This window comes from Pyxicephalus adspersus, chromosome 3 (assembly GCF_032062135.1).
Source record: "Pyxicephalus adspersus chromosome 3, UCB_Pads_2.0, whole genome shotgun sequence".
Taxonomy (NCBI): domain Eukaryota; kingdom Metazoa; phylum Chordata; class Amphibia; order Anura; family Pyxicephalidae; genus Pyxicephalus; species Pyxicephalus adspersus.
In genome coordinates this window covers 155,135,530-155,158,191 of record NC_092860.1, presented here as the reverse complement: position 1 = coordinate 155,158,191, position 22,662 = coordinate 155,135,530, and the positions used below count along the sequence as shown (strand labels likewise).

The 22,662-nt window shown below is 39.6% G+C and overlaps 1 protein-coding gene and 2 non-coding genes across 4 annotated transcripts; 1 reads left to right on the top strand and 2 right to left on the bottom strand.

The window, feature by feature from the left end:
• The first annotated feature begins 234 nt into the window (after positions 1–234).
• Positions 235–3,466, top strand: LOC140327849 (uncharacterized). 2 transcript variants are annotated; one of them, XM_072407159.1, is made up of 2 exons: positions 235–1,433; positions 3,152–3,466. In XM_072407159.1, exons 1-2 carry the CDS (start codon positions 319–321, stop codon positions 3,159–3,161), a joined length of 1,125 nt encoding a protein of 374 aa, XP_072263260.1. In that variant the 5' UTR covers positions 235–318; the 3' UTR covers positions 3,162–3,466. The 2 variants fall into 2 exon arrangements, with proteins under 2 accessions (XP_072263260.1, XP_072263258.1); XM_072407157.1 differs by having other exon boundaries at positions 3,147–3,466.
• Positions 3,467–18,036: 14,570 nt separating this feature from the next.
• On the bottom strand, positions 18,037–18,108 carry TRNAT-CGU (transfer RNA threonine (anticodon CGU)). The gene has a single exon. It is a non-coding gene; the product is annotated as a tRNA-Thr (tRNA).
• A 3,167-nt stretch (positions 18,109–21,275) lies between these two features.
• On the bottom strand, positions 21,276–21,347 carry TRNAT-CGU (transfer RNA threonine (anticodon CGU)). Its single transcript has one exon. It is a non-coding gene; the product is annotated as a tRNA-Thr (tRNA).
• Between the last annotated feature and the right edge of the window lie 1,315 nt (positions 21,348–22,662).

Sequence of the window (22,662 nt, the reverse complement as noted above, 5' to 3'; positions counted from 1 at the left end):
GTACTATTGGCCTTGTTTAGTGTATCTAAAAATAAAATCTTCAGGATTTTTTAGTTTCCATTTGAAATTTACAGGTGTGAAATACAAACAAGTTTGTACATTATAAGAGATAACAGAAAAATAGAATTGTTAGGCAGGTTACACCCACATTCCACATCACTCATATGATAAAGTATTTTTATTCTTACTTTCACTTGTGTTTCTGTATCCTGATGTAGGTGTAGGTGTGGTTACTATATCTTTTATACCTGTTAAACGACACGTAACTACAATTCAGACTGGAGAGAGAAGAGAATCACACCAGAAGAAACATCAACTATGGCAGAGTCATGGGCTTCAGGGAACCTGAGGAACGTGGAGCTTCAGAGCTTCACCAGCTCAAGAGGATGTCAGGGCCATTATGTGAAAGGAAAACTTTTATCTGTAGCCGATATTTATGACATCCTGGATAGAAATGAATCACAAGTTAATGCCAGTGGGATGAAAATGCTAGAAACCATTGAAAAAATGGAACCCCATGATTTTCAACTCATTCAACAAGAGTTTCCAGTCTCATATCTACAGCATGTTACTGACCAGGCAAGCATGGAGAGAATCTACAACCAGGAGGGCTTTAGGATATTCAAAAAAACCTCCAGACCTGGATTTAGTGACCTCTCATTCTGGAGTGCAGACATAGCTTCAGAAGACATCGAGGCCGCACGTGAAATGTCGTATGATAATGTAAAGAAAGTGCTACCATCATGGACCGCCGAGTATTTTGAAGAAAATATTAAAGAACAATTTGCCAATTCTCCAGCTTTTGATGCATCTGCTTCACGTTATGGCAACTTCAAGTTCTCCTTCCCATTGTTTTCTCTTCTGGATTTGTACCAGGCTCAGCACTGTAGAGGTGAAGAACCACAGCTGAGGATTCTGGGTACTGATATGTACAAACAGGAGATTGCTCATTATATATTAGTGCACAGTCCTGACGAGAGTAAAAAGTTTAAGAACCTCCCAATGGTGCCCACAGTATGGGGTAACCCTACATCCAATCTTTTTGTCTACAGGAAAAGAGGAATTTTGTACTGGAGACCCGAGTCCACCTCCAGTGTTTTGACAGTGAAGGTTTCTGAAAAAGGTAAAGCCAGGAGAGAATGCCCCATACCATGTGATTTCTACATTGATGAGGGATATTGTTCGCATATCAAAGAAGAAAATTATAGATTGTGGAGTGTTTGGAATCATCTCATTTTTGCATTTCATCTTCCAAATCATTGTGGCCTGGAGATCAAGAAAGAACAACTTTTGAAGAATCTGACGGCCTGTCGTATAGATGATTCACCTTTGCTTGAAGTGAATAAACAGCTGAAGAAAAAAGAAGCTAAGAGTATTATCCTGAAAATGAAGAATGATTTCAGAAGGTTAAGGAGAAACTCAGAGATCTCACGGTAAAAACCTACAATCCTAATCATTGTACAGCTATGTTAGAATTGTATATACCATAAATATATGAGGAAGGGGGGTTCAGGCTAATGGCTGGGTTTCATACCAAAAATAATAATAATAATAATGAATTGGTACAAAAATGAAAAGATAGCAAGTAAATAAGGAATACAAAGTATGACTAGTAATGGGTACTTTCTGCGGATGTTGGAAGTGTCTTGTTGCTTTTCCAAGCAGCTTCTGAATATAGTGTTAAATATTGAAATCAATGATTGTATCAGCCTCTGAATTTCCTGTAGGGTTCACATGAATAAAATATAACTCATTAGTGTTCAATAATGAAATAGCATGAATGGGCGATCACATGGAATATATTCATAGTCATTTGCTGCCCACAAGTTTTCCTGTGTTATGTATTTGATAAGACGAGCAAACAATTTATTGTCTGTGATTACATAACTTTGATTATTGGGTATGTTTTCAAGATTTGTATCTATTGCTTGTATTTATTATATTTTTACATTTATCAAACATGATTCAAAATGATTTCCGTTAAAAAGACTGAAAGGGAGCAAATAAGAGAATTTCATTAGCATGATTTACATATACTTGAATGGATCACAGTACAGAAAACTGGATTACAAACAAGCTAATAGATCAAATCCAATATTGTAATAACATACAGAAAAAGACATTAAATCAATGAATCGTTGTTACGGCAGATTTAAGAATGAATGAGTGAAACGTGTTAGTAATATTTGAATCCTGCTTTCTCTAAAAGAAAGATAGTGCTTTCCTAGAAAGTCAGCAGAAAAGGATTCTTGCACAGATTCAGCTTTACCCCTCGTTTTGTGATCATCTTATACCCCAAGGGGTGCCAACAAACTCTCCAGGAAAATCAGCAGTCAGCTGGTGACTATAAATCATTATTACTGGTCATATTTAACTTTCATTTCAGGATAATAGGATTTTTATTTTTTTCTAACCAGTGGAATCCATTTCTACACCCAACTAACCATCCCATGCAAGAAACCTGTAGCCATACACATCAAGGCATGATGATCCAACTTGAATTTTCATGTTATTTTGATGAAGTTGAATCAAGTTTTCCTTCAATATTCTCGGCCTTATTTGTAATTTAATCCTTACCTTCACACACAAAATCTGAATCTATCCTTTAGCGAAATCCCTAACCTGTGAGTCTGAGCCATACCCTAAATGTTTTGGTGCCAATACTACGGTTTTCTCACAGTGTTGTATGAAATGTAGCGTTACTGTAGGCACCAAATAATGGCAGAATTGGTACTTTGCACTAGGATACCATCAGACCATTGATTCTTGACCTTTTGCTCAAGGAGGAATCCCTTGAAAAAACTTTCAGGCCTTTGGGGAAACCCTACTGTATTTACTATATCAACAGCTTACAATTTATCAGTGTGGTGGTCAGTGGGAAGAATGTCTCTTATATTGTTGGCCATTGGGAAAATGTCACCCTTACCGATAACCAAAGAGATCATTGGTGTCACTTAAACTGACCTGAGCGGAACAAACTGCTCATTGCTCAAGGAACCCCCAGCAACCTTTGGAGGAACCCCGGTTGTGAAGCAAAGTATTAGAACCTGGGAAACAACATTTTCTATATCTGATCACCATGATTGTTTTATCACTTTTTTTCCATTTTCTTTTCACCTGTTCTTATTAAATTCTTTCTTCCTCAGAATAGCAGAACCTGAAGTTGATGAATGATGGCTGACCGAAAACACATCAACCGGAAAAGCTGGGCTAGCACGAGGAATGTTGGATACCAACCACCTTCTATGAAACGCCATATCTCCTGTACAATCTTTTCTTTGTTGATTTCATCAGCCATATCTTTTACTTTTTCCATTATTTACTGAATTCTAATACAAATGGCTTTATCTTTATTAAATCTAATTACTGTAATTTAGTTATAGTTTTACTCCTGGTAGATATAAATGACATAGATGATTATGTGTTAAATTCAGAACCTATTTTAATAAATTGCCAATGATCATCACTTTCTGTTTGTATCTTCTATGGTATTCTGACTGAACGCTGGTTGGGTGGTCTGTGCTGTTTAATCGGTAAAATATATAGCATTATATTCCCGGTATATATTCTGAAAGAACTGGTTATAGTTTTTATACCTTTTTTGGACCTATACATTTTGGAGAGAAATAGATGGTTACACCCCACCTTAGAGTCATTCACCTGTGTGTGTAAAGGGAAACCCTGCTGTTCAGGTACAGGTACATTCCGAGCACAGGAGATTGAAACAATTCTAAAAACTTGCAAAACCAAACTCACACTGACCACCTGTCGGCTGAAAGAGAAGCGATTAAAAAATTATATAAATAATAAACGCCCCAATTCATAAATAATATGGATGCCTTTCTTAGACAACAAAAGTTAATGCATGGTCCCTAATTCATTAAAGCTCTAAAATGGCTAGCATTTATGAAATGGATTTCATAAAATGATTTCCTATAATTTGGTTTCATTTGTAAACTACATCTATTTCAGGTTTGCTGGATCACCCAGGCTCAAGTCTTGTAGAGTTTGAATAAATCAGGCACAAAGCATTAACTTCTGTTGTAATGGATGCTACTCAACGAGGAGAGGTCAGAGGTCCATGTTGGGACCACCAGCTTTAGAACCTGTCCTTCTGTCGGGTATTTCACTTCTCCTCCTCCCTCCCCCCATGTTTTTTTGCATATAACCCTTCAAAAGACACATATGGACTGTATTACTACAAGAACATGAGTACCATGCATGGGACCCAGGTCATCTCATTCCATTGGGGCTTCCATGTGCACTACACAAAGTTCAGTGGGTGCAGACCCTGCCAGAGAAATTGTATTATGGCCCATGCTTCCATCCTACAGAGGTACAGCCTTCACATGCTATGTTTATCATACAGGTACCATGTTTTTGTAGCAAAGGAACAAGAAATTAGAGTAGCAGTTGTGAGGAAGGAACAGTGTAAACCCTTCATACAGAAGTTCCATCCAAAGCATTTTCCCTAAGCATGGGCTTTTACAATTTTACCGCCTAAGTATTTTTTTTTTCAACTTTGTATGTGCCTAATTAACATTTTATTTTTTTGTCTAAGGTTTACTGAAAACCCTCCACATATTATATATGTTTATTACCCCCCTAGCGTTCTAATTCTGTCTGTATTTTCCATGCAAAAAGCGTTACATTTTTTTTTTGCATGGAATTTATTTTACATTGTAGGCTATAATCCTTAGGCATAACTCACCGAAATATGTGTGGGGACTGACAGGACCCCGGGGGATGCTGACTGAGCAAGGTAAGTGTTTTTTTTTAAGTTTTAAGCGACTCCAAGTGTGACTCAGATTACCAGGTAAAATCAAACCCGGAGTCACTCCGAAATACTGCTAGGGGGGTTAAAGTAAGGGCCTGCAGAATAAATGATGGTAGTTACCATAATGGCTTATCAAACCAAAATTTGTATAACTGTAATCCTAGAAGCACCATGGAATACAACGCTCCTAGGCTCACTGCTCGGAGGAGGGATTGGGTACGTGACCTTTACTTCCTGTTCCCCATCAGCTATACTGAAATGATTTTGACATTGGTCTTGGCTGCCAGGGGAGCTTGAAAACCATAAAGGAGGGGAGGAAATTAAACTTCAATACCAGGCTTTACAAGATCCTGTCCGGTTCTTTTAGGGGGTCTCCATACGGACCATCAGAGATGAGACCGGTAGAACAGAGAAAATCAAATGCTTAGCAGTAAAAGCAAAGAGATTCTAACTAAAATCAGAAAATCCATCAATCTTTATAGACACACAGAATCACTCCTGTATAGGGGGGCTTAGGCCGTTATCTAGTAGTCATTAAGCTGAATGTCTAATAACGTATACTCGGCAGTCCATATAAGCATAAAAGTTCAAAGTGGATTCTTATTCAAACTGGTTCTAACTGCAAAAGTCTCAATCAGCCTTCAAGGCCATTCTGTGCTCGGCTTTAAGGGTCATCCCGCTGTTGCTGTTGCCGTTTCTGTTGCAGGTGCTGCTCTCTAAAAACAATCAAACAAAGCAGTAAATTTTATATGCTATATATAGAACCCCCCCATATTTTTCTCTCACTCCCAAATTACTTTTGCATAAAAGCTGAGAGCCTGCTGCTAACATTTAAAACAAACTCATGACTGCTTAACTTTAGGGGTTTAAACAAGCTTATGTGTAGGACCTATAGGGTGGCTTGGAATATGATAAAGGATTTACATGAAATGTAGCGTCCTTTATCTCCAGATCTTCTGATACTTACTGGTGGACACCCATCGGTATGAGTGCTTTAGATAGAAATAGGTTCAAGAAAATGTAGATCAAGCTTTTTGTTCAAGTCATTGAGGTTTCAATTGGTTATTTCTAGTAAAAAAAATGTAACACTTTGAAATAAAGGAATATGATTAAGATTGAGAAGGGAAGAAATGAACAGCTGCAATGAAAAAACATTTTTTTATTGTTTTTCTCAACCAGAGGTTGCTATAGGGTCCTTAGGCAATGAGCACTTTGTGCCCCTCCGGTCAGGGATTTCTGGCAAGGAGTGGTCATTGGCTTCATGTGACAACAATATCACAAGTATGGCCGAGTTGCAGGTCACATAAAGATTTGATTAAGCTTTGTCAAAGACGTTGTCAATAATCTAAGGTCAAGTAAAAAAGGTTATGGATAGTGGAGGCCAAAATCAAACTATATGGCAGCAGAGGGTACATCTGGCATAAAGTCCATATAGCTTACTCTCCAAAGACCGCCATACCTACAGCAAAGAATGGAGGTAGTAGCATCCTGTTGTGGGGTGTTTCTTTGCACTGGTCACGATTTAAATAATAATTAAATTAACGGGGCAAAATACTGTTACATTTTGGAGGAAAACCTGCTCTCGTTGACAATGAGAAGGTTCACGTTCCAAGATGACAATGACCCGAAGCACACAGCAAAATGGACCACACAGTCATGGAGGGAGAAAAAGATGAATGTCCTTGTGTTTTAGTTCAGATTATGCAACCTAAAGTATCAATTCTTTTCAGTCCTAACACATACCCACCCATGCCCTTCCTTACATTCCAGAGACATTTTCATATCTTTTTATCTTCATATCTCTTCTGAGCTATGCTGATGCAGCCTACAACAGTTGAGTTGAGAGGTACATAAGGTGAAGTGTTCCCATCCGTGACATGCATCGGTCAATGGGAATGCTTCCCATTTTGGAGCATTGAGCCTCTTTGTTGAGGCACACAGGCAGTAGTGTTTTTATTGACTGTATACATTACCAGCCTTGTCCTGTATGGCCTCTCCTGCCTACTGCCTGGACTGACCTAACCTATACCATGCTTTTTGCTTGACCCCTCACCCAAATACCTTGCTCAACTTCATTACCTGCTCTACAGGAATGCAAGCATGGGTTCAGGATAGGTGGCATACTTTTCCTATTTTTTGGTTTTTGATCCTTTTAGAAGGCTGGATAGGCAGGGGATTGGAAAAAGAACCCAGTGTTAGTAAAGAAACCAGTGGTTGCAGGTTTTATAGAAACTGTTCCCTACCAAGAACAAAGGGAAAGGCTGGGTGGGTCTTTTTTTTTCTACCCTAGAACCTGCCTAAGGTAGAAGCCTCAGCCAGAGAGGACCTGGGGTGCTATGGGTTACCTGTGATACTAGGTAGATCTAGTTAGATAATAAAACTTTGGATAGAGGTGGATGGAGGAGGTGTTATGGTACACAACCAGTAGTGATTTCAGGGATGGTTCCCAATTACTGATCATCCTTTACTATATCAGACTATGGTGATGGTTTATTTTCACTTTCTTTCCGTTTCCTATTGGTCTTCAACCATTCTTATTGTGTTGTCTTTCTTCCTGAGAATAGCAGAACCTTGAAGTCATGGGTAATGGCTGACCGAAAAAAACATTAACAAGGACCACAAAGCTAGAATTCATTTCTTGCTCAAGGAATGATGAACACCATACAACTCCTCCTAATCTCCTTAAAATCTTCATTGTTTTACTTTCACCCAATATTTTGTTTAATACTAATTACTATTGTTTTTCTAATTATTGGGATCTACTTATAGATATTCTCCTGATAGGTATAAAAGACAGATGAGTGTATGTTCAATCTAGAACCCATTTTGGTAAATGCCCATTGATTGTCACTTTTTGTAAATATTTTATGATGTTCTGTCCTGGTCAGGGGTCTTTTTACTCAGTACAATATATATAATAATATTCTCACCATGTATACTTAAAGATTTGATAATTTTTTATACTCGATTCTCAACTTATACATTTGGAGGACTCCATGTTATATTCAGTTGCGGGGATAGAGCTGGGTTTTATCTTTGTAAAGTTGTATAGAAATATTAGTAAATATGCACTTATAATGAATAATGTGGCTTTGTCTTGTCATTTTGTATAATCGGTATATTATATATACTGTATAGTGCCTGCTGTGGTAGGCACATATGTGGGATTTGTATCATTGCAGGCCATTCAGTAGACTGAAGAAGTAAGCCATTAAATGCAGAAGAATCCCTAAAATGGTAAAAAAAAGGTGGAGAGTGCATAGGCCTTATTGCTAGTAAAAAGTAAATTCAGAGGATATGCACATTGTAATGAACCCTTGTAGACTGAACACCTGACAGTCAGTACAAACAGGGAACCGCAGTCAGTTCCCCTCTCTACCCCAACAAAAATACACCACACCAAATGTTGGTTAAATGGAGACATTTTTCCCAAACATTATCATCTGGTTACCGATCCTCAAAGTTCCCCCTTTCTATTAACCCCCTTTTGGGATCTGCACCACCAAGATATGTATGCTCCCAGCTGCATCATGCCAAGCTCAGAAATGATATCACCACAAAGCACAGTCCCACAACATGACCACTATAACCCTGATCCTTAACACGCACCTCTTTGGAAATCTCCCACCCCCATTAAAACACTACCCCAACCAACTTCCTTTGAGGACCTCACTGCCAATGTGCCACAAGGGGGACACCTCATGTTTGTGCGCTCCTTCACACCTTCAAAGCTCTTTGCACCCCGTCCTGAATCCCTAAACACCAGAGATCCATACCCACATCTGTCAAATGAACCCCATCCCTCCCTAAATACAACCTACTCTCCATTTCCAAATTTCTACGCCTAACCACATTCCCCCCATTCCTTGCCACAATTCTCCCTATATCCTTATTAGGCTTAATCCGGGCCTTGTCTAAACTTGCCAAGGATTAAGCCCCCATTCAATGCGCCCCAGCCACTACATCAGACCATACCACCACCAATTGAGGTAAAGCTGTCCTCAGCCTGATGAAACCCTACTTGATGTCACAAATCAATTCTTACACTTTCCTCTTTCCTTACACCCCCCCCCCCCCTTCATGTAGAACCATGACAGCCCGCTGTATATCCCATTGCACAAATCTTTGTTTCTTTAGTAGTACCAAATTCTATGGCATTCAAGGCACTCCAATCCACCTGTTCACTTCTATAGACCCCCAGAATGTCCAAGTGCCGACCATCCGCTTGTTGTGCCCCGTGACACACATACTGTACGAGTGCCCCATGATCCAGACCAGACATGGACCGAAATAGAACAGTGTATATACCATCAGTACCCTTTCCATAACCCCCCCCCCACAAGCCCCCCCATAATCCCTACCCAACCAACCTTTGGGTCAATGTATAATGGAAAACGATGTGACTCAAATCACCCAATTTTTTTAATCAGGTCTGTCAATGGTAAGTTGACAATTATTCACGACAACTTCTGAGGTATAGTAAAAGAATCAAGGTTTTATTCACGCGTGGGAAACTCACAACAGATATGGCAATAGAGGTTGGGACTGTCCCTTCCTCTGTCTAAAGGAGTCTTAGAAAACTTTAACCAAAGAGTCTATTTTCTATTCTTTAGTTCCTTGCATCACCGGTCATCCAATTCTTGGCTGGTCTTTTCTTTAGTTTGCCTGAAGACAACAAGTTATTTTTTTACTTGTTTTGCTGCTGTTGCATATTTGTTCTCATTACTTTTCTTGGGGAGGTTACGGTTTCTATGGTCCCCTTATCTGCTGGTTCCACTTGCACAGCTTCTGTGGTCTCCTTATCAGCTGGTTTCACTTGACCCAGTGCAAGGCCACAACGCCTCCGGGAAGAGAAAGTAAAGAACACAAATAGCTGAGTTAGTCATTTTGAAACAGCATAATATAGTTTGAGTTAATTCTCACTTTACCTAAGGCTAGTATATATTCTATATACATTCACAGGTCTTCCCCAATTCTAAAGTAATGAAATAAAATAGCCAATACGCAGCAGCACCTCAAACCTTGATCTACAGATCCCCTCTAAACGCCCCAAGACCACCTCAACAAATTCAGCAACACCAGCCTCCTTTTATCCACCACCCTCCTTCCCTTCTGGAAACCTTTCAGTTTTTACTTTTCACAAATTCCTTCATGAGATCCGGCATGCCCAATAAATTAAACAAAAAGGCCAGCCCTGCTAATTTTCTGATTACCAGTGTGATTGACACCTCGTTCTCAAAACATCTTCAAAGGAAGTAAAACAAAATATTCAAAAATTCCTCTTCCTGCCTAGCCCATCTGCACTCATCACAAAAACTCCTCTATTCCTCCCAAACTGCAGCATATGCCTTCCAAGTTGCCCAACTAACGGATCGCTTAACTATACCTGCTAGGATCCCAAGGCTATAGGGGGTAAGGAATGCCCCGACTCTTTGCTCCTGGTGCCAGTTGCCAAAAACAGTCCCACCGAAACTAAGACAAAGAATCCGCAAGAATCCTTACTAACTGCCCCCAGAATATGCACAGCAGAAATTGCAATGTTCCCAACCAAACAAGCAAAACCAAATGTCTCAGCAGTCGAATAACCAGAGGAGATGAGGCCATGAACACATTCACCACCCCTGGGTTATCACAACAAAACGGAATCTGTTTCTTCGCCAACACCCTATCCCATAATTCCACCGCCACCACTGTGGGAAACAGTTACAGCGCCTCCAAGTTTGTCAGTAATCCAGCTGCCCACCATTTCTCCAGCGATGGCTCCCACTTCACGCCCCTTGCCAATACGCCACATACCCAGATGACCCAGCCCCATCTGTATACAATTCCAAGTCCACAAGGCCCCTCCATCCAAACTGACCTACCATTGTATTCAGAAAACTTTTCCCACATTTCCAATTTTCCCGCAACGCCTTGGTAAATCCAATAAAATGCACCCCTAAAGTTGCAGCCGCCAACTGTCTTGCAAAAACGCACCCCATCGGCATGATCCAGCATGCAAAGTTAAGATTACCTAAAAGGGACTGCAGTTCCTTCAAAGTAAAATTGTTGTTCATCGTATCGCAGTCACGCTATGCTTCCATACACCCCATACGTTTCGCCGATAGTGTCCAGGTAGTAATGTTCAGGTTCCTTCTCTCCTAGGACGCTGGCAAATTTGCCTCAGTGATTCCTCTTTTCCCTTTTTCCACTCACCTTCCAACATACCCACATTGAAGTGCTCCAATGGCAGCAAAGAAAAAAAGATCAATGTACTCACCACTCCAAATCAACTCACGTCTCCATTTTTTAAACTGCCCCCAAGGGCCCCTCAAAACAGACATAAACCTCCCCCCTGGCCGAGTCACCAAAACCCCTTGTGTGGGTGCCTGCCCACCCCCACTACCATGTTTCTTGAGCCCCACTGCTCCTCCCCTCAATTTCTGGTGGACACCATCTACCCCTGAGGAGCCAATATTACCCGCAGACATCTTATGCGGAGACCAAGTACTCCGTAGCTGTTCATGCCTGGCCTGATGCACACGTGGCCCGCTTGGAGGAGTCCCCCTCCACCGCGGCTCACTCACTGTGCCCTCATTTTCAAGCTTGGAGGTGCTGCGTCTTGAGACAGCACAACTCCCCCACTCTCAGCACCGACCATACTGCTGTCTGCCCTCCAGGGCCACATAACATCCTGTCGCCTAATGTTGGGGACAGGAGCCACCCATCTTAGGGCCGCAGCCCCCTATAGCCAGCTGTTCAGTTTTGTATTCCTAGCACCAGGATTTAAAAAAAAACTAAAAGCCTTTATTGTCAAGCTCACCACCTTCTGAATGTGGGTAAATAAAATATGTATATGCAATAAACTTCACAATTAATTAATAATGGGAATGTCTTTCCTAGGCTAAGACCTGGGGCTATTACCTCATGTTGTAATGGATGCTACTCTACAAGAGGAGAAGTTGGGTCCACAATGGATCCACCAGCTTGAGAAGATGAGCTACTGCTGGGCATTCCACTCATTCCTGTTTTTGAAATAAACCTTTTAAAGGACACCCGTGGAATGGACTGTATTTCAACAAGATCTGAGTAAGGCCATGGTAAAGTAGAGTAGAAATATACACTTGCAACGGAAAAAAAATTATGCCTGTCCATTGCCTGTCAAGGAAATTTTGTTAACTGAGAGATAATAGATTCCAAAAGAAATTGGTGCTTGGGGACACTTGGCGCAGAGTATACAGAAGCACCGCTTTTTGGAATCTATTACCTCCCAGTCAACATTTCTGAAAAAGGAGAATAGTTCTGTGAAGCGCGCTGAATGACATCAGTTAGCATTTGTACTTCCTTGTACTGTGATGTGCATGAACATCTGAATACCTATTTAATTTTTTGGCAAGGGGTTCCCATTAAATATTCATTACATGATAATTATTGGTAATTTTTTCTATTTCTGCATAAAAAATGTATATCTTTTTATTGTAAACAAAGTATTTTTTTTTTTAAATAACTGTGTCTGTACCTAACATTCATGTTTAAAGGGATATGGTATCAGCATTGATACCCATGGTACCTTAGGACTTCTCTCTTTCAATTATACATATGAGGGAGATTCTCCACAAGGGAATGTAAACTTCAGTTACAATGCTACATAAATAGACCCTATAATGCAGTAAGTAATAGAAAATAAATACATAAATAAAGATAAATAATAAATACATAAATAATGCAGTAAGCAATACAAAATAAAGTTTAACCAATTCCACATACTATAATATTTTAGCAATTAGAGACAAAAACGACCCTTCATGGCATTAGATGTATGATGTCCATTGTATCCTGTTGTCTACTTTCACACCCAAGCCATAAGATCCATTTTTATTTCCAGACATTTTAGTAAAATAGAAAGTGGAAATTGTCTTCCACTCCGCATAATGTCATATTCCTGCCATTTTATTCACTATGCAATCTGTCACAAAATGCAGTTACCAAACAAATCACTTTCCGCTTTCATGCCTACGTGATAAGTAGCTCAATGTTAGCCCATGAGTCGCTAGAGGTTGGAATACAAATTCCCAAGTTGTGTTGGTTCTTCAAACATAAATAGGAGTTTTAAATACCCTTTTGAATACAATACATCATTTGGCAACACTGTATATGATGTAAAAAAACACGACATGCTATATAAAACACATTACATCCATAAATAAATATACTGTATGTGCTAAGTTTAGTTGTTTGCACTTTATTTGGGAGTTGTTTCATTTATATTGAAACAACTCCCAAATAAAGTGCAAACAACTAAACTTAGCACATAAATACAAGATACAACAAAAGGCGACAAGTCAATGCTTTTAAAATAAATATGCTTCCCATTCAATGGTGTTCTCCCGTGAGGGACAAAAGCTCTTGTAAATACTTTCATTCTCACTATAAAGTGTTAATACTTTGCAACTCATTGTTGTTCCATTTGCAGAGATATTGCAAAGAGCTCACTAGGTATCAGTGACCTTTGAAAGTAACAAAGGTCTATACAGTTTCAGATCTCAGTTTCGTATAACATTTTCTCCATCCTGGTTTCCTTCTTCTTGTTTCAAATACTCATTGGTATCACTATATAAATATAAATATATAATTGGTACTATTATATAAATATATATACAGTTACGTCCAAAAATATTTGGACAGAGACAACATTTTTGTAATTTTGGTTCTGTACATACTATAGCCTCACATAGGTAATGCATATTTGTTGGCTGCCTGTCCATGGTGTAAATTTCCATTTCCACCACATTTTAAAGATACTGTGGTGAATTGGTACATATTGGGATTTTTTTTTTTGGCACACTTTAGTGCCAAATGAGCAATAAATGCCAAAACCTACCTTAGTATTGCTGATGACAAGGTCAATCACTTTATGACTGCAGTGTGCCCATCTTCTAATGGTTACTTCCAGCTTACCAAGCTCAATTCATCTCAAACTGACCGTGGATGCCATTTAAGCCCAAATAAATTTATTATCATGTTCGATTAACCAGTCTGAGATGATTTGAGCTTTGAGGCATGGCTTATTATACTTCTTCAAGTAACCATGAGTAGATGGGGACACTGTGGTTATAAGGGATCGACGTGGTCAACAGCAATATTAAGGTAGGCTGTGGCATTTAAACAATGTTCAGTTGGTACTAAGGGGCCCAAAGCATGCCAATAAAATATTCCTCCAACCCATTCCCCCACCACCAACTTGATCCATTGACACAAAGCAGAATGGATCCATAAAATGGAACTAATAAAATCAGGCAACATTTCTCCAATTCTCTCGTCCAATTTTGTTCACCTAGTGCAAATTGTAACCTTAGGTGTCTGTTCTTAATTGGCAGGATTGGCAGTCAGAGTGGTATCTTGCTGTTACAGTTCATCTTCTTCAAGGTTGGACATGTTTTGTATTCAGAGATGTTCAGAGTTGCATTCAGAGTTGCTTTTCTATCTGGAACCAGTCCGGCCATTCCCCTCTGACCTCTGGTCTGATCATTTTTGCAGAATCCTTGCTCATATATGAGATAATAAAATTTCAGTATTCATCCAAGTTTCCTGAGATCTTGTTGTATTCCAAAGTTTCTAGACATGTATTGCAGCTTACAGATGAGTACCTGAAACTATGACACCCCTCTTGCCCAAGTTCTGCATAGAATGGAAGTATGACAAAGAGAGCCAAGTAATTGTGGGGAATATAAAAGTCATTATTAAACACAGTTCAAACTCTTGGTCATAAAGACAATGTTTTTTGTTCTCCTTTGTGTGGAAAAACTATAGTGGAATTAATTTGGGTAAAACCCTTGTTTTATTAGGGAAGTATGGTCCTGTTTTAGACTTTTTGGTGGGGTTGCCTACCATATACCAAAGTTGTCCCTCCATCTCTGTTAACTCCCCCAGTGACCCCCCCTAGTGTGATTTGGAATGGATTTACCACACAAAAAGCGGTAATTCCGAGTAACACTTGGGGCCGCTAAAAAGATTAAAAAAATACATTTACCTTGTTCTGTTCTGTCATCCTCCGGCTTCCTGCTGGTCCCCGCAGCTCCTCGGACATGTCTTCTCCCTCCGATCTTCAGCCGGCGAATGCAGAGACGATTTCCGGGTTTCCTGGTGAAGGAAATCTCCATATAATTATTATATATAATTATACTATATATATTATACATGCTACTGTACAGTTATATTACATGTTTAACTATTTTTTTATTTTTTTAAAACAGATGTTTGTGCTTTTTAATTTAAAGTTTAATATTACATTTAATAATTATTGGACATATTTCAGTGAGTTATGCCTTCAGATTATAGCCTACATTGTAAAATAAATTTTCATGCAAGAAAAATGTAACGCTTTTTGCGTGGAAATATGGAAAGAATCAGGGGGTATTAGTCATCTACTAAATCAATGAGTTTATTGGCTTTGTTTATTGTATTTGATATCAGAGTCTTCATGATACTTTGGTCTACTGTTACAGGTGCAAATGTTTAATGTACTGTTACACCCATGTTCCACATCACTCATATGATACATTTTATTTTATCTTACTTTCTCTTGAGATGTAGGTGTAGGTGCGGTTACAATACTTTATTTCCCTGATACATGACATATCTACAATTCAGACTGGAGAGAGAAGAGAATCACACCAGAAGAAACATCAACTATGGCAGAGTCATGGGCTTCAGGGAACCTGAGGAACGTGGAGCTTCAGAGCTTCACCAGCTCAAGAGGATGTCAGGGCCATTATGTGAAAGGAAAACTTTTATCTGTAGCTGATATTTATGACATCCTGGATAGAGATGAATCACAAGTAAATGCCAGTGGGATGAAAATGGTAGAAACCATTAAAAAACTGAAATTTCATGATTTTCAACTCATTCAACAAGAGTTTCCAGTCTCATATCTACAGCATGTTACTGACCAGGCAAGCATGGAGAGAATCTACAACCAGGAGGGCTTTAGGATATTCAAAAAAACCTCCAGACCTGGATTTAGTGACCTCTCATTCTGGAGTGCAGGCATAGCTTCAGAAGACATCGAGGCCGCACGTGAAAAGTCGTATGATAATGTAAAGAAAGTGCTACCACCAAGGACCCCCTGGTATTTTGAAGACAAAATTAAAGAACAATTTGCCAATTCTCCAGCTTTTGATGCATCTGCTTCACGTTATGGCAACTTCAAGTTTTCCTTCCCATTGTTTTCTCTTCTGGATTTGTACCAGGCTCAGCACTGTAGAGGTGAAGAACCACAGCTGAGGATTCTGGGTACTGATATGTACAAACAGGAGATTGCTCATTATATATTAGTGCACAGTCCTGACAATAGTGACCAGTTTGGGAGCCTCCCAATGGTGCCCACAGTATGTAGTAACCTTACATCCAATCTTTTTGTCTACAGGAAAAGAGGAATTTTGTACTGGAGACCCGAGTCCACCTCCAGTGTCTTGACAGTAAAGATTTCTGCAAAAGGTAGCGACCCGAGGGAATGGTCCATGCCATGTGCTTTCTATAATAAAAATAACAATTGTTCTAATATCAGAGAAGAAAAATATAAAGTATGGAGTGTTTGGAATCATCTAGTTTTTGCGTTCCATCTCCCTAACAATCTTTGCTTGAATGTCCCAAAAGAGGAACTTTTGAAGAACCTGACAGCATGCAACATAGATGAGCCACCTTTGTTGGACAAAAGTAAATGCTTGAAAAGAGAAGATGCTATGAGCATTATCCAACAAATAAAGGGAAGTTTGCAGGATTAAAGGAATGAGAACATCCGAAAGAGTATGTAAAGACAAAACCTTTCATTTTTAGCTTTGGATAAAGCAAGGAGGTGGTAAAACAACTTTTTTTCTGTTGTTCTGTTGGGGGGACTTCTATTCACTGCTTGGCCAGAAAGTGCCCCAGGAAGTTCTTTGATGTCCAAGAATGTTCATGATGGTCCCTTCTTAATCTTTATATAGATCTTGACTAATTATGTTGATAATTTTGTCATTTCTAATTGAAAATCAAGTGTCTATAAAACTGTCCCCCAATCTCACGCAGTGATCTACCAGCAGCTAATGTCCATTGCTGTTTCCTATGGGGAAAATGCAAGAAACGCCTCCCACCCATTCACCCTCCAAAGAATGAACTGCACAGAGCTTGTAAATTCCTGGTTTTGCTGGAAACAATCTGTGATGGAAATTATTACAAGTGTATAGTTTTAGACAGTTGTTTGTCTGTTCCTTTTTCTCGGACATATCTAAAATGTCCCCAACAAAAGAGAATGTTTCCTTCTATGAAGGGCTAGGGACCCAATCAGTATGTACACCATGAAGGTTATGGTGGGAAGGAACAGAAAGCCTCGTCATGTAACTATCCCAGCCTGCTCTGAATAACCAGCCAGACTGGAATGAAGTTTATTGGGGATCTGAACCTCTTGATTCCTGGGTGCTGTTTTAAAATGTCAAGAGGGAAGGGGTTCCCTTGCAGGGGGGATGGCTAGAACCGCTGGTCAACAGCACCGAGAGGCTGATTTACATTGCCATTGTCAAATCTTAATACACAGCGCTCCATAGAACAAACTATAGTAGAGGAAGGAAGCAATTCCAGCTCAGTATGGAGGCTCTGACAAGGCTGGAGCAACTCTCACTTGTCTCTTCCTCCAGCAGTAGATCACTCCTGTATTTTTATATTATAATACATTCAATATTGTCCAAAAGTTTTAGTGAAAAACATGCTGCATGGTAAGAATGATTTTACAGGTTTCAACTGTTTATTCTTATCAATTTACTAAATGCATTAAATTACCACTGGATTTCCCACCGGTGATGCTGGATCTCTCACTAATGTGAACCTGGGTGCTGGATCTTCAGCCACCTTGATTGGCCAGGCTGGAATGATATAACTCCCATCCTTCCCTATACTCCACATGCACCACCATCTCCACCAGAGGCATGTTGGGGTAGCCGACCCTATTTCTATGTTGTCTACATCTTAATCAAGCTGAGGGAATGAACACATAAGCATTTCATTGAATTAAGTAATCCTACCTACATATAAATGAACAATCTGTATTGTACATGAAGAGGTGGATGTAGATAATGATCCTAATATTTGTCCCTCGGTAAATGGACTTTGAGATATAGAGGCCTGGACTCCTCTCCTATTGTGGTAAATAGTATGTTCCATTACTAGTAATAAATTGATGGTGTTAGGTCATCCAACAATGTATATATGTTGACCCTCCTCTGTAAATGAGGCTGATAATGAAACAAAGGCACAGATGGGGTTCGAACCCATGTTCTTTGGTTTACGAGACCAACGCCTTACCACTTGGCCACTGTGCCCTATATGTGAACATTACACTGAGACTATGATGGCTTCCCCAGCAGTGTTATAATTTGCCCCAGCCTTTGCCACTGCCCTTTTATGTTTTGCATTGTGTCTGCCATAGCCATGGTATCCATTACCAATTTTGGGCTCATCCATAAAGCTCAGACCATGGCACGTACATCCTTATACATACAGTATTTCATCTTCCTGTTGTTGCACTTCTTTATCAGGTTCATCTTCCACTGATGTCTTGGAGTGGATATGGCACCCCCTGAAGGTTTGGAATTCTTTAGAGTAATAATTAGACCTAAACTAGAAAATGTAAATCTTCATTATCCATTTGCTACCCTATCCTTGTCTAGGGCCACAGCCCCGATTTCTACAGTCAGGCATTGTCCACTTTCGTCCTCGATATCATCAAAGTCCTTGTGGTTTGGAGCTTCTCTCCTGAGATGTTTGCTTTGGACTTTTCCAACTATTTGTACTTGGCCTTCTTCAGACTTAGGGATCGTGAGGTCTTCCGGGGTTTCCTCAGCCAAGGTCTCACATCTTGTTTCTTGCTCTGGACTTTGCAGCAGTAGATCACTCCGTTATTTTTATATTATAATATATTCAATATTGTGCAAAAGTTTTAGTGAAAAACATGCTGTACGGTAAGAATGATTTTACAGGTTTCAACTGTTTATTCTTATCAATTTACCAAATGCATTAAATTACCACTGGAATTCCCACCGGTGATGCTGGATCTCTCACTAATGTGAACAGGAGTGGATCATTGGGCTGGTCAGTATTAGGGGGTATTACTGGGGCACAGGTGGAGGTGAGCTGTCTCTGCTCATTAAGATTGATGTGATCATATAATGGGAAAGCTCAGTAAGGTGCAATATACATGTGTCATGGCAGCTGCCATTGTCACTGTCACTTTACATACAAAACTGAACAAAGATATGAAAAGTATTCAAATCAATATGACACTGGAGGCTTATGTGTTTCTGTCACCATCTGCCACGCTGTTGAGCCAAAAATACAGCTATGTGATATGGCGAATGGATGAGGATACGATTAAAAGTTTCCAAGCCCAGCTTTAAGAAAAAAATGGTTTGAGTTCAGTCCAAAGTTCCTTCACCTATTCAAGGCCAAATGTTGGCATGCGTTTGGAAATTATTTTCATCCCATTATTTATGCACAGTCTAAAGTAAAAAAATTGCAGATTTAGTTTGTTTAATTCAGAGTTAAGTTAAGTTAACCGTTAAAGAACTACCAAACATAATTAGGTCCTTTATTGAGGAAGGGATAAGTGATGTCCCTTCTGCAATAAAATAAATGAACCTGCCTGAGTTAAATGTTTTAATTACACTCATCTGTTTTTTCTTCATCATGGGCAGCACCATCTTCACCGGGTCCTCCTCTGGGTGCTGGATCTTCAGCCACCTTGATTGGCCAGGCTGGAATGATATAACTCCCATCCTTCCCTATACTCCACATTACACTGAGACTATGATGGCTTCCCCAGCAGTGTTATAATTTGCCCCAGCCTTTGCCACTGCCCTTTTATGTTTTGCATTGTGTCTGCCATGGTATTCGTTCCCAATTTTGGGCTCATCCATAAAGCCCAGACCGTGGCACGTACATCCTTATAAATACAGTATTTCATCTTCCTGTTTTTGCACTTCTTTATCAGGTTCATCTTCCTCTGATGTCTTGGAGTGGATATGGCACCCCCTGAAGGTTTGGAATTCTTTAGAATAATGATTAGACCTAAACTTGAAAATGTAAATCTTCATTATCCATTTGCTTCTCTATCCTTGTCTAGGGCCACAGCCCCGATTTCTACAGTCAACCATTGTCCATCTTTGTCCTCGATATCATCAAAATCCTTGTGGTTTGGAGCTTCTCTCCTGAGATGCTTGCTTTGGACTTTTCCAACTATTTGTACTTGGCCAGGTTTCAACTGTTTATTCTTATCAATTTACTAAATGCATTAAATTACCACTGGATTTCCCACCGGTGATGCTGGATCTCTCACTAATGTGAACAGGAGTGGATCATTGGGCTGGTCAGTATTGGGGGGTATTACTGGGGCACAGGTGGAGGTGAGCTGTCTCTGCTCATTAAGATTGATGTGATCATGTAGATGGGAAAGCCCAGTAAGGTGCAATATACATATGTGTATATATATATATATAATAATGTAATATACATGTGTCATGGCAGCTGCCATTGTCACTGTCACTTTACATACAAAACTGAACAAAGATCTGAAAAGTATTCAAATCAATATGACACTGGAGGCTTATGTGTTTCTGTCACCATCTGCCACCACGCTGTTGAGCCAAAAATACAGCTATGTGATATGGCGAATGGATGAAGATACGATTAAAACTTTCCAAGCCCAGATTTAAGAAAAAAATGGTTTGAGTTCAGTCCAAAGTTCCTTCACCTATTCAAGGCCAAACCAAATCTTCCAAATGTTAGCATGTGTTTGGAAATAATTTTCATCCCAATATTCATGCAGTCTTTTTTATCAGATAGAATTTTTGTTTTAAATCTAAAAAAAATTGCAGATTTTGTTTGTTTAATTCAAAGCGAAGTTAAGTTAACCGTTAAAGAGCCACCAAACATAATTAGGTCCTTTATTGAGGAAGGAATAGGTGATGTCCCTTCTGTAATAAAATAAATGAACCTGCCTGAGTTAAATGTTTTAATTACACTCATCTGTTTTTTCTTCATCATGGGCAGCACCATCTTCACCGGGTCCTCCGCTGGGTGCTGGATCTTCAGCCACCTTGATTGGCCAGGCTGGAATGATATAACTCCCATCCTTCCCTATACTCCACATGCACCACCATCTCCACCAGAGACATGTTGGGGTAGCCAATCCTATTTCTATGTTGTCTACATCTTAATCAAGCTGAGGGAATGAACACATAAGCATTTCATTGAATTTAGTAATCCTACCTACATATAATAGAACAATCTGTATTGTACATGAAGAGGTGGATGTAGATAATGATCCTATTATTTGTCCCTCGGTAAATAGACTTTGAGATATAGAGGCCTGGACTCCTCTCCTATTGTGGTAAATAGTATGTTCCATTACTAGTAATAAACTGATGGTGTTTGGTCATCCAACAATATACACATTGACCCTCCTCTGTAAATGAGGCTGATAATGAAACAAAGGCACAGATGGGGTTCGAACCCATGTTCTTTGGTTTACGAGACCAACGCCTTACCACTTGGCCACTGTGCCCTATATGTGAACTGTGGCATATTTTGCTACTATGCAATATATGTCCATACGTGATATCTTCTTAAGCCTGAACACAGGTGGTACCATAATTATTAAAATGCTGGGTATTGTATCAGTTTACATAAAATCTTCTAACTGAATTAAAACAACATTATCATAAAATGTGCAATTTATTTGTTCAGGGCATTACTATGAGAGTTACAGGACAAGGCATAGGATATTGACCCCATGGTCTTTGAGTGACAAAACTAACATCTTATCACTTAGCCTCTGCACCTTGTCTGTGGGTTGGTGGGTATACTGCTACTACATAATACCTGTCCATACGTAATATCTTCTAATGACTGAACAAAGATTGCCCCATCATTCTCTTTTTCCTGAAAATGATGGGTGCAGTACCAATAGGTAAGAAAAAACTTCAAAGGTATACGGTTTCTGCAAAATGGGTTGGGTGTTTCATATCCAGGAACAGATGTGGATTGAATGCACAATCTTTGGTTTAAAAGACAACTACCTTCCCACATCGCTACTGCATTCTTGACCGACCGGCCGACCGGCCGACCGACCGCCCAACCCACCCAATAGATTGTTTATTATAGTAAGTATAAAGAAAGGCTCACAGCATTAATAGGAGCAGGGCCTTATGACAGGGGTGTAAGTGGCTGCCCAGGGAAAGGAGTGAGGGGGGGCTGGAGTTATCAGCGAAGGTGTTGGATTGGGGTATTTGAAAGATACGGAGGGAGGAGAAGGAAAATGAGAGGATGGATATTAAAAGGGGTGGAGATATTATATAGATAAAAGGGGGCTGTGTCAGAGGTCGTCAGGTTTTCAAGAAGAAAATTCCCACCCTCCCTCCCTAAAAGTTTAGGTTCAGTTGGCGGTTGGGGTCGGGGGGAAGGTAAGTGCCCGTGGTAATTTTGATGGTGAAGAGGCATCGTTGGAGTGCCCCTTTAAGATGTTTAAGGTGGGCCCCAGAGGCAAGGTGGGCCTAGGGGCCTTAGCGGTGGTTATGGTGGTTTGCAAACATTGCAAATGGGCGGGCTTTACCTTTCAGGATCTGCAGCCTGGTAAAAATAGGAAAATGTTAAAAGAGGTTAATTTAAATGTTAAGGGTTAATAATGGAAGTAAAGTATAGAGTTAGAGTTATTGCACTGTTATTTATATAGTTATTTATATTTATTCATGTTTCAGGGTAATGTGTTAATGTTATGTTTGGTTCTGTATGTTATTTAAGGTTCATTAATGTTATGTATGTCTAAGTTATTAAAGTTTATTTATGCAAAGGTATGTTAATTGGTTATTTAAATAAACGGC

Excerpts from the sequence above, each read along its gene's own strand:
- LOC140327849 (XM_072407157.1), top strand. The coding sequence starts at position 319 with ATGGCAGAGTCATGGGCTTCAGGGAACCTGAGGAACGTGGAGCTTCAG. Across the intron at positions 1,434-3,146 it reads AGAAACTCAGAGATCTCACG|AATAGCAGAACCTGAAGTTG; the intron begins GTAAAAACCTAC and ends TTTCTTCCTCAG.